This window comes from Taudactylus pleione, unplaced genomic scaffold (assembly GCF_031769625.1).
Source record: "Taudactylus pleione unplaced genomic scaffold, aTauple2 ptg000488l, whole genome shotgun sequence".
Lineage (NCBI taxonomy): Eukaryota > Metazoa > Chordata > Amphibia > Anura > Myobatrachidae > Taudactylus > Taudactylus pleione.
In genome coordinates this window covers 1,479,680-1,492,183 of record NW_028284890.1, presented here as the reverse complement: position 1 = coordinate 1,492,183, position 12,504 = coordinate 1,479,680, and the positions used below count along the sequence as shown (strand labels likewise).

Sequence of the window (12,504 nt, the reverse complement as noted above, 5' to 3'; positions counted from 1 at the left end):
CAAGCACAGGCAGATAGTACAATGTATTCTGAGTTATCTCTAATATAAAACCTTCTATTTGTGCAGAAAGATGATGGATAACAGTGATCATTAGCATATGACATTAGAAACCTATATCTTCTCTAATGCTATGCAGACAGCCTTATATCATGAATCCAATCACTATTCAGAAAAGGCACAGTATCCTTTATAATGCGTCAATAGTTCTTGAGCAGTGTCACATAGAAATAAAAGTCAATTATATGCATGTTGAATACTGAGAGATTAATATATTGATCATTATCCTATGATTCATCAAAGCATAGATAAGAAAAAGTTAAAGTAAGACACTGTTAAATATCTCTCCACTTCTGCTTTCACATGGGGGTAGTGCAAGCCATGTGATGAGAGAGCGAGGAGACTGGTGTCTATAGAAACAACAGCAATGATAGGGTTTGTTAAAGCTCTGCCAGGTGTTAGATGAGCCCAGTTACCATTTAGGGCATTGCAGGGCTTAAATGCGCCCAGGAGCAGTCAAACCACTACCACTACCAGGAGAGATAGAGAAGGTACCTGTCTGACCATGTGTATTCTGCACTGTGAGAAGGGAATTCTGCGCTGTGCTCTGTTCCTGTCAGCTGAAGAATGCTGCGTGTCTGTAATCCAACAGGCAAAACCTGAACGTCTGGCTCAGAAGAGTGTGTGCCTGTAGTGGATCGCGCAATGGCGGTTACGTGTCTGTGATCAGCTGTTAGGTGCCTGGGTAGACGCTGTGTGTCTGCAGCCCACAAGTAAGACGTCTGGTCCGGCTCAGGAGAGTGTAGCCTGCGGTGAATCTTACAGTGGTGGTCACGTGACCGTGAATGACGCGCATTTCACCCGGAGGCTTGTTCACAAAGGAATGCCCAGACACATTCTACCATTCCTTTGTGAACAAGCCTCCGGGTAAAACGCCTTTAAGTATTCAGAAGAGAAAATTACAGAATACTGTGAAGGTTTTTTTTGCTGACCTTCAGAGAATCAGAGCATTGGAATGTGCAGATGTTTAAAATGTGCAGATAGTGCCATGAACACACTCCCAAACATGTATTCTAGACTCCTTTTCTATACTACACTCCCCTTCTATGCTAGACTCCCTTTCTATGCTAGACTCCCTTTCTATACTAGACTCCCAAACATGTATTCTAGACTCCTTTTCTATACTACACTCCCCTTCTATGCTAGACTCCCTTTCTATACTAGACTCCCTTTCTATACTAGACTCCCTTTCTATACTAGATTCCTTTTCTATACTAGACTCCCTTTCTATACTAGACTCCCTTTCTATACTAGACTCCCTTTCTATACTAGACTCCATTCTATACTAGACTCCCTTTCTATACTAGACTCCCTTTCTTAAATAGAGAAGATATAATCATGACTGTGGGGTAATTGATGGGCTCTCAGTAATGAACTGCCAAGAATTAATGAATGTTTGCACTTTCTGATAATTGTATATGTTACACTGTGAGATTATCCTATCTGTAAGAACGCCTATAAAACCTGTGTACTTTATCTAATACAGAGAACCTGAAAACTGACTTATCTGTTTGGTTTGAGTGTTATTTCTCCACATCAGCTGATGTAACAATGGGATATCCCCACCGAGAGTTTTGACACATATAACGAGCTCTGCCCGGTGATAAGACAGTTGAAGAGTCTGTTTTAAATCTATCAGTGTTTATACACCAGTTACCCCATACACACCACGGAAGGTGAACGCTGAGTGTTTTATACACCAGTTACCCCATACACACCATGGAAGGTGAACGCTGAGTGTTTTATACACCAGTTACCCCATGGAAGGCGAGTGCCGAGTGTTTTATACACCAGTTACCCCATACACACCACGGAAGGTGAACGCTGAGTGTTTTATACACCAGTTACCCCATACACACCACGGAAGGTGAACGCTGAGTGTTTATACACCAGTTACCCCATACACACCATGGAAGGTGAGGGCTGAGTGTTTATACACCAGTTATCCCATGGAAGGCGAGTGCTGAGTGTTTTATACACCAGTTACCCCATACACACCATGGAAGGTGAGGGCTGAGTGTTTTATACACCAGTTACCCCATACACACCATGGAAGGTGAACGCTGAGTGTTTATACACCAGTTACCCCATACACACCACGGAAGGTGAACGCTGAGTGTTTATACACCAGTTACCCCATACACACCACGGAAGGTGAACGCTGAGTGTTTATACACCAGTTACCCCATACACACCATGGAAGGTGAACGCTGAGTGTTTATACACCAGTTACCCCATACACACCATGGAAGGTGAACGCTGAGTGTTTATACACCAGTTACCCCATACACACCACGGAAGGTGAACGCTGAGTGTTTTATACACCAGTTACCCCATACACACCACGGAAGGTGAACGCTGAGTGTTTATACACCAGTTACCCCATACACACCATGGAAGGTGAGGGCTGAGTGTTTTATACACCAGTTACCCCATACACACCACGGAAGGTGAACGCTGAGTGTTTATACACCAGTTACCCCATACACACCATGGAAGGTGAGGGCTGAGTGTTTTATACACCAGTTATCCCATGGAAGGTGAGCGCTGAGTATTTATACACCAGTTACCCCATGGAAGGCGAGTGCTGAGTGTTTTATACACCAGTTACCCCATACACACCATGGAAGGTGAGGGCTGAGTGTTTATACACCAGTTACCCCATACACACCACGGAAGGTGAACGCTGAGTGTTTATACACCAGTTACCCCATACACACCACGGAAGGTGAACGCTGAGTGTTTATACACCAGTTACCCCATACACACCATGGAAGGTGAACGCTGAGTGTTTATACACCAGTTACCCCATACACACCATGGAAGGTGAACGCTGAGTGTTTATACACCAGTTACCCTATACACACCACGGAAGGTGAACGCTGAGTGTTTTATACACCAGTTACCCCATACACACCACGGAAGGTGAACGCTGAGTGTTTATACACCAGTTACCCCATACACACCATGGAAGGTGAGGGCTGAGTGTTTTATACACCAGTTACCCCATACACACCATGGAAGGTGAGGGCTGAGTGTTTTATACACCAGTTATCCCATGGAAGGTGAGCGCTGAGTATTTATACACCAGTTACCCCATGGAAGGCGAGTGCTGAGTGTTTTATACACCAGTTACCCCATACACACCATGGAAGGTGAGGGCTGAGTGTTTTATACACCAGTTACCCCATACACACCATGGAAGGTGAACGCTGAGTGTTTATACACCAGTTACCCCATACACACCACGGAAGGTGAACGCTGAGTGTTTATACACCAGTTACCCCATACACACCACGGAAGGTGAACGCTGAGTGTTTATACACCAGTTACCCCATACACACCATGGAAGGTGAACGCTGAGTGTTTATACACCAGTTACCCCATACACACCATGGAAGGTGAACGCTGAGTGTTTATACACCAGTTACCCCATACACACCATGGAAGGTGAGGGCTGAGTGTTTTATACACCAGTTACCCCATACACACCACGGAAGGTGAGGGCTGAGTGTTTTATACACCAGTTACCCCATACACACCACGGAAGGTGAACGCTGAGTGTTTATACACCAGTTACCCCATACACACCATGGAAGGTGAGGGCTGAGTGTTTTATACACCAGTTATCCCATGGAAGGTGAGCGCTGAGTATTTATACACCAGTTACCCCATGGAAGGCGAGTGCTGAGTGTTTTATACACCAGTTACCCCATACACACCATGGAAGGTGAGGGCTGAGTGTTTTATACACCAGTTACCCCATACACACCATGGAAGGTGAACGCTGAGTGTTTATACACCAGTTACCCCATACACACCACGGAAGGTGAACGCTGAGTGTTTATACACCAGTTACCCCATACACACCACGGAAGGTGAACGCTGAGTGTTTATACACCAGTTACCCCATACACACCATGGAAGGTGAACGCTGAGTGTTTATACACCAGTTACCCCATACACACCATGGAAGGTGAACGCTGAGTGTTTATACACCAGTTACCCCATACACACCACGGAAGGTGAACGCTGAGTGTTTTATACACCAGTTACCCCATACACACCACGGAAGGTGAACGCTGAGTGTTTATACACCAGTTACCCCATACACACCATGGAAGGTGAGGGCTGAGTGTTTTATACACCAGTTACCCCATACACACCACGGAAGGTGAACGCTGAGTGTTTATACACCAGTTACCCCATACACACCATGGAAGGTGAGGGCTGAGTGTTTTATACACCAGTTATCCCATGGAAGGTGAGCGCTGAGTATTTATACACCAGTTACCCCATGGAAGGCGAGTGCTGAGTGTTTTATACACCAGTTACCCCATACACACCATGGAAGGTGAGGGCTGAGTGTTTATACACCAGTTACCCCATACACACCACGGAAGGTGAACGCTGAGTGTTTATACACCAGTTACCCCATACACACCACGGAAGGTGAACGCTGAGTGTTTATACACCAGTTACCCCATACACACCATGGAAGGTGAACGCTGAGTGTTTATACACCAGTTACCCCATACACACCATGGAAGGTGAACGCTGAGTGTTTATACACCAGTTACCCCATACACACCATGGAAGGTGAACGCTGAGTGTTCATACACCAGTTACCCCATACACACCACGGAAGGTGAACGCTGAGTGTTTTATACACCAGTTACCCCATACACACCACGGAAGGTGAACGCTGAGTGTTTATACACCAGTTACCCCATACACACCATGGAAGGTGAGGGCTGAGTGTTTTATACACCAGTTACCCCATACACACCATGGAAGGTGAGCGCTGAGTATTTATACACCAGTTACCCCATGGAAGGCGAGTGCTGAGTGTTTTATACACCAGTTACCCCATACACACCATGGAAGGTGAGGGCTGAGTGTTTTATACACCAGTTACCCCATACACACCATGGAAGGTGAACGCTGAGTGTTTATACACCAGTTACCCCATACACACCACGGAAGGTGAACGCTGAGTGTTTATACACCAGTTACCCCATACACACCACGGAAGGTGAACGCTGAGTGTTTATACACCAGTTACCCCATACACACCATGGAAGGTGAACGCTGAGTGTTTATACACCAGTTACCCCATACACACCATGGAAGGTGAACGCTGAGTGTTTATACACCAGTTACCCCATACACACCACGGAAGGTGAACGCTGAGTGTTTATACACCAGTTACCCCATACACACCATGGAAGGTGAACGCTGAGTGTTTATACACCAGTTACCCCATACACACCATGGAAGGTGAGGGCTGAGTGTTTTATACACCAGTTACCCCATACACACCATGGAAGGTGAGTGCCGAGTGTTTATACACCAGTTACCCCATACACACCATGGAAGGTGAGCGCTGAGTGTTTTATACACCAGTTACCCCTTATACCCCATGGAAGGTGAGTGCCGAGTGTTTTATACACCAGTTACCCCATACACACCATGGAAGGTGAGGGCTGAGTGTTTTATACACCAGTTACCCCATACACACCATGGAAGGTGAGTGCCGAGTGTTTATACACCAGTTACCCCATACACACCATGGAAGGTGAGCGCTGAGTGTTTTATACACCAGTTACCCCTTATACCCCATGGAAGGTGAGTGCCGAGTGTTTTATACACCAGTTACCCCATACACATCACGGAAGGTGAGCGCTGAGTGTTTTATACACCAGTTACCCCATACACACCATGGAAGGTGAGCGCTGAGTGTTCTTCTACTTTACTTTAACCATTTGTAAGGAAGGTTACCTCACTCACATAGCAGCTCCCTATGAGCACACTCAGCATCCACCTTAAGTGTTAAGACTGATGCATTTCACCTCCAGAGACTTTATCTGTCATTGCTGATCTGTGAAAGCTTTGTAGTGGAAGTGATCCAATTGCTACATGGCATTAATTGTTCCACACATGATGTAAGTGGACCTTTTATTATTTTTAAGGTACGATATATAAAACAATATCAACAGTAAATAAAAAATAATTGGTTGTGTAACACCGGTTGGGTACACAATGTGTGTGTTACATATATCTGTCTATAGATTAAACATCAAACAGACATAGTAAATAAAAAATAGCATTTATTAGTGATACTTGGCTTAGTTAATTAGTACATGACATTAGGATACAAATACTGGAGGTAGATGATTGGCTGAATTTCTCACGTGGAAACCCAGAGAAATAAAACTACAGATTACAATGTAGCAAGTATAAATATATTAGTACATACTGCACAATATTAAGTTTGAAAAAGATCTTTATAGCCTCATCCTCTAAGCTCAGAAAAGAGAAGAAATGAGAGAGAATAATTATTTACATACATAGAAATATACACAAATTTGGGACACCACCAGCAGCACCAGGGACACCCACACATAGGACAGTCCTCACAGTTGTTGTGTCCTGATGTTATTTCTTTTTCTAACAAATACTTCCCTGATATACTGTAACTGTTTCTATCCTCCCATTGCTGTGGGCACCTGGCCCCCCTGCAGCATATAATAGTTATTACATAGAGGGAAGGAGGTGGGCGGCAGGAACTTGTCGGTCAGGTTTCAGACCTTATGGTCTCTTATTAGATGACAGGACTGTTATCACTTTGGCTACTGTTCTTTGTGTCTTCCTACAAACTTTTATACCATTCAGGTGATCAGATTCCAAAAACTGCTATACACACTGCAGGGTAACTCTCCTTATTATCTTACAAAATAGATAAAAGCAAAAAAAGCACTATGAGGACAGTAATACAAGCTATGAACTTTCTGGATCATGAAACAGAAATGTCAAAGGCCATTGAAGTACCCAGGTCAGAAGATATACTAAATAGTTATATATTTTTTTTAAATACATTTTCACTTGTTAACACAGTTTCTTCAGTGAAAATAAGGAATGGTTTACCAAGATCTGATTTCTGTCTTTTCCAACAATCAGAACATGAGAATATCTAATCTGTGTGATGTACGTTATGTCTAACAAGATCTGATTTCCGTGTAAAACATTTCCCACACTCAGAGCATGGAAATGGCTTCTCACCTGTGTGACGTCTCTGATGTCTAACAAAATCCGATTTTTCTGTAAAACATTTCCCACACTCAGAGCATGAAAATGGTTTCTCACCTGTGTGATTTCTCTGATGTCTAACAAGATGTGATTTATAAGTAAACCATTTCCCACACTCAGAGCATGGAAATGGTTTCTCACCTGTGTGACTTCTCTGATGTCTAACAAGATCTGATTTCTCTGTAAAATATTTCCCACACTCAAAGCATGAAAATGTCCTCTCACCTGTGTGACTTCTCTGATGTCTAACAAGATGTGATTTATATGTAAAACATTTCCCACACTGAGAGCATTGAAATGGTTTCTCACCTGTGTGACTTCTCTGATGTCTAACAAAATGTGATTTATATGTAAAACATTTCCCACACTGAGAGCATTGAAATGTTTTCTCATCTGTGTGACTTCTCTGATGTGTTACAAGAAAAAACTTCCGTGTAAAACATTTACCACACTCAGAGCATGAAAACGGCTTCTCACCTGCGTGGCTTCTCTGATGTACAAGAAGATCTGATTTCTGTGTAAAACATTTCCCACACTCAGAGCAAGGAAATGGTTTCTCACCTGTGTGACTTCTCTGATGTGTAATAACTTCTGATTTATGTGCATAATATTTCCCACAGTATGCGCAGGAAAACATATTTTTACCTGTGTGAAATCTCTGATGTCTGACAAGATCTATTTTATATTTAAAACATTTCCCACACTCAGAACATGGAAATGGTTTCTCACCTGTGTGGCTTTTCTGATGTCTAACAAGATGTGTTTTATATGTAAAAAAAATCCCACACTCAGAGCATGGAAATGGCTTCACAACGGCCTTAGCTGACTGATGGGTAACAAGCTTTGTGTCCTGTGTAAAACTTTTGCCATGTATAGAACAGGGAGAGATTGCAGCTATGCTAAAAGCTGTACTATGTATAACAGTATCTGAGTTATCAGGGGAACATTGCTGAAGGTCAGAGGGATCAGATGACATATCCCCACTGTGAGGTACTGGATGTATAATTGGGGTAATAGGCTTTTCTCCTGGAGAATCCTGTGTGATGTTATCTTCTATTGTATAGGCTGTTGAGAAAATGTGACATTCTTCCGAGATATTCCTGCTGTTATCTCCATCTGCTGGGAATAAAATAACAAGTTTACTTTGATCAATAAAGATTATGCTGAAAAATCTCCAAATGTACTTGACATGGGTAAATTCAAAATGTTAGAAGATATAATTCATAACTCAGTTTCTGACATTAAGGTGTGTTATACATATAGCATAACTTACATGTTGTATATTTTAATAATTTGTGATGCTTTCAATATCAAGCACGTGGGGGGTGTGCAATAAGATTGTGGATGTGCAGAGCATAGATAGACAAAATCTGACTGGTTCTGAAGTGTAATCTCTGGTTAAAGCACAGAACTGTATATAAGCAGCACTGCACACCAAAGTAGTCAGCTTGTTCACTTCCATTACAAATTCCTTATGGAGATCAGCAGAGGCCACTGGAGAGCCATGATCTTCTACAACTACAAGAGTAGTCTGCAACAGCAGGAGAATTGTGACCGGTTACAAGTTGCTTTTGGGGAGAAAGCACCATCCTGGATCACTGTTTTAGTGGTTTGCAGAATTTCGGCATGGGAGATGGTCCCGAAAGACGAGAAGCGCTGCAGCCCACCTGTGTCTGCCACCACAGACGACAACATTGTTGCCATGAAGGCCATAGTTAAGGTGGATGCCAGGGTGACCATGGCCTAGTTAGAGAAGGAGATAGAGTATTGAGCAGATGGATCCTAATGAGATGCCTATGAAAAGCTTGGGGAAACAGAGTTCTAAGGCTGGGTACACACCTGCACAATATTGTCCCATTTTGGGCAGATTGGGATGACAAATCACGCATATCGTGCAGTGTGTATGCCTGATTTCCCATGGTTGCATGCGATATCGTGTGATTGGCTATGCTGCACGTCATTCATTAAATCTTTTAAGTGTGTGTCGGTCATTTAGGTGTGTACCCACCCTAACAGAGGCAGCTGGGACATTTTGAGGCAGTACTTCCAAGGAATCTCTGCACAGCAGGCATATCACAGTAAGAGACCAGCACTGGAGATACTGGCACGCTCTACATGGTAAAGTCAGCTGTTGACCAATACAAATTGTCAGCCGGCAGCCAGAAGTATGTGGAAAGGCCACCCTGCCTAATGAAAGAGGGGTGGCTGGATACACGGCAACAGCCTTCTCTCTAAAAGGGTTAGATTAGCCAGCAGATGTACCCAGGGTCTACCCTTGACCAAATGGGTAACACATTGAGGTCAGGCTTACCATCAGGCAGCCCAGAAGAGATGCAGCACATGGCACAGTCGTAATTATAAAATTTGCTGAAGACACCACGATAGTGGGTTTAATCAGTGATGGGGATGAGGAGAGCTACAGGACAGAAGTGGATCAACTCATTAAGGGTAATAATTTGCTGCTGAATAATAAAAGAAACCAAAGAGGTAGTGATAGATTTTAGAATAAGTAGGAAAAGTGCCCCCCGAGCCTTATTTTTAAATGGCTCAGAGGGTTAGTGGGATTACGTTTTTAGGAATCAACTTTTCTGATGACCTATTGTGGTCGTCACATATTTCATCAGTAGTTGGGAATGCTCTGCAACGCCTTTTCTTCCTAAGGAAATTTAGAGCAAGTGGTTTATCAAGCCCATTACTTGTACATTTTGATCGCTGTATAATTGAGTCTTCTAACGTACTCCATTACTATTGGTATGGCAACTCCAAATGTACGGACCGTGGTTCTTTAGCTAGGGTGGTCAAAGCAGCTGAAAGAACCATTAGCCAATCCCTGCCTAGATTAGAAGAAATTTATGCTAAAATGTGTGTTCCAAAAGCGATTGTTGCCGATTTTAGCCACCCATGTCATACTCTGTTCTCTTTATTGCCCTCTGGTAAGCAATTTAGGTGTATTGGGTGTCGAACTAGCAGACTCTGGAACAGTTTTTTTCCTTCTGCGATTCTTATCTTAAATTCTTAACTTTTATTGTATTTTAGGTATTTTTATCTGTGAGTTTCTTGCTTCACAATTTCGTGGATACATTTGTAATGTGGATGTGACAATAAATTATTGATACCTGGAAAGAAGGTCAAGTGATGATTGCTGGGAAAGCTCCTCTCAGGGACTGCGCACATGGACGGAAGTCTGAGATAAGTATCTGACAAGTCTCATCATTTCTATCCAGATATTTATTGTGTTCCCTCTGTATGTAGTCTGTGTAATTACTCAGTATAATATTCTGTTTTCTCTGTATGTACGATGTGTAATTACTTCGTATAATATTGTCTGCGTTTTCTGAGTCTGATGATTCTTCGGAAGAATCCTTAACAGAAAAAGGAAGGTGTTCAGGGTGTGGATGACTTGGTTAAAGCAGTGTGTCAGGTCTTTGACTTTTTGGATCTTGAAAATCAGGAGACACCATCTGATGATTTATTTAGAACCAAGATATTAAAGGAAAGATCAGTGTTGTTTCCTTCATCTTCACAATTGTCAGGACGAGCAGGTAGGAAAACTAGTGCCTAGGCTCCAGGATAGGTCAGCATGACAGGAAGGGCATACACCGTGAAGTGTCTGTTTTGAGTGCCAGTCTTCTATCATTCAGGAACTAGAAGATTCTCTTCAGACAGGAGACAGGTATAATAAAAAGCGGTTACATCCTCAGCCTTTCAGTTTCTCCACCAAAAAGGTACTTTTCAACAAGGATACTAAACGACAAACAGAAGTGTCTGGCCTTAGATCAATCAATAACGGTTCTTTTAGATTCAGGAGTGGTTGTCTCAGTACCAAAAAGTCAAAGAGAAATTAGATTTTATTCCAATCTGTTTTTAGTTCAAAAACCAGATATGAGTTTACAAACTAATTTTAAATTAAAAGGACTTAAACTACAGCAAGACAGATTCTGGATGGAATATGTTAGAACAGTCAAACAGAATCGACAGACTACTTTTTTCCATGTATAGACTTCAAGGATGCCTACTTCCTCATACCTATTTGGGAAAGCCATCAATGTATTTTTACGATTTTTGCTTGAGGGATTACATTTCCAATTCAGGGCTCTTCCTTTTGGATTAGCCACAGCCCCTCACATTTTTACAAAAGGCATGGTAAGCCTAGGTAACATCTGTTGGATTAACCATTGTTTTCAGTGATCGCGGTGAGTGGAAAAAATTGTGGGTCCCAGGGACCCCTCACTTTAAAAAATTGGGGTCCTACACCACTTTTTCAGGGTCCCGTTACATATTATGGGAGTTGAGGGCAGGCACCAGTTGGGACTGTGCTGGGGGGTATAAAGCAGTTGGGGTAGAGCTGAGGGTAAAGGTAGGGAGAAGTTGGGGTAGAGCTGCAGCTATAGGGGAGTAAGGGCAGGCAGGGCTGGGGGTAGGGAGGGGTAAGTGCAGACAGTTGATGCGACAGTGCTGGGGGGCATGGAGGGTACTAGGGGCAGGTTGTGTGAGGGGCAATGGTAGATAGCAGCTGACGCAGTACTTGGGGAGTACGGTGGGGGTTAGTGGCAAGCAGTACTTGGAGTAAGGAGGGGGTGAGTGTAGATAGCAGCTGGGGCAGTACTGCAGGCAAGGAGGTTAGGGACAGGCAGTGTTGGGTGTAGAGAGTGGCCAGGGTAAATAGCAACTAGGGCAGTACTGGGGGGGGCAAGGAGGGGGTTAGGGGCAGAGCTGGGTCAGGATAGCAGCTGGGGCAGCACTGGGGGTAGAGAGGGGGCAAGTGTAGATAGTAGCAGGGGCAGTATGGGAGGCATATAGGGGAAAAGAGTTGTTAGCAGCTAGGGCAGTACTGGGGCAAGGAAGAGGTTAGGGGCAAGCAATACTGGGTGTAGGGAGTGGTAAGGGTAGATAACTAGGGCAGTACTGGGGGGCAAGGAGGGTGTTAAGGGCAGGCAATAGTTAGAATAGCAGCTGGGGCAGAACTGAGGGTATGGAGGGGGTAAAGATAGACTGCACATGGGGTAGTGTTTACCTCATTGCTTTTGCTGGGAGCCCCCAGCCGGGTCACTGTTACAGCTTCCTCCTGTCCCATGCAGTGTACACCTTCCCTGCCTCCTGTGTGCAGCGCGCTCAGCTTGCTGAAGGAGAGCAGGCTGCCGGAGGGTCCCGGTACCACTGACATTCTGCTGCCCGATGGACGCTGCGCATGCAAGCTGGTGGGAGACGCCGCGGGGGGAGATGCCGCGCATACAAGCTGGTGGGAGACGCCGCAGGGGGAGATGCCGCGCATACAAGCTGGTGGGATACACCGCACATACAGGCTGGGGGGAGACGCCGCGGAAGGAGATGCCGCGCATACAAGCTGGTGGGAGATGC

The 12,504-nt window shown here is 44.1% G+C and overlaps 2 protein-coding genes across 2 annotated transcripts in view; one reads left to right on the top strand and one right to left on the bottom strand.

The window, feature by feature from the left end:
* The window catches only part of LOC148502640 (uncharacterized), a 72,643-nt gene that overhangs the window by 23,748 nt on the left and 36,391 nt on the right, over positions 1-12,504 (top strand). The gene's annotated exons all lie outside the window — the stretch shown is intronic.
* Positions 1-12,504, bottom strand: part of LOC148502641 (uncharacterized) — a 164,646-nt gene that overhangs the window by 135,834 nt on the left and 16,308 nt on the right. The window contains exon 7 of the mRNA XM_088449566.1: positions 7,084-8,265. Coding sequence (XP_088305692.1) covers positions 7,084-8,265 — 1,182 coding nt within the window. The remainder of the gene's footprint in view (positions 1-7,083; positions 8,266-12,504) is intronic.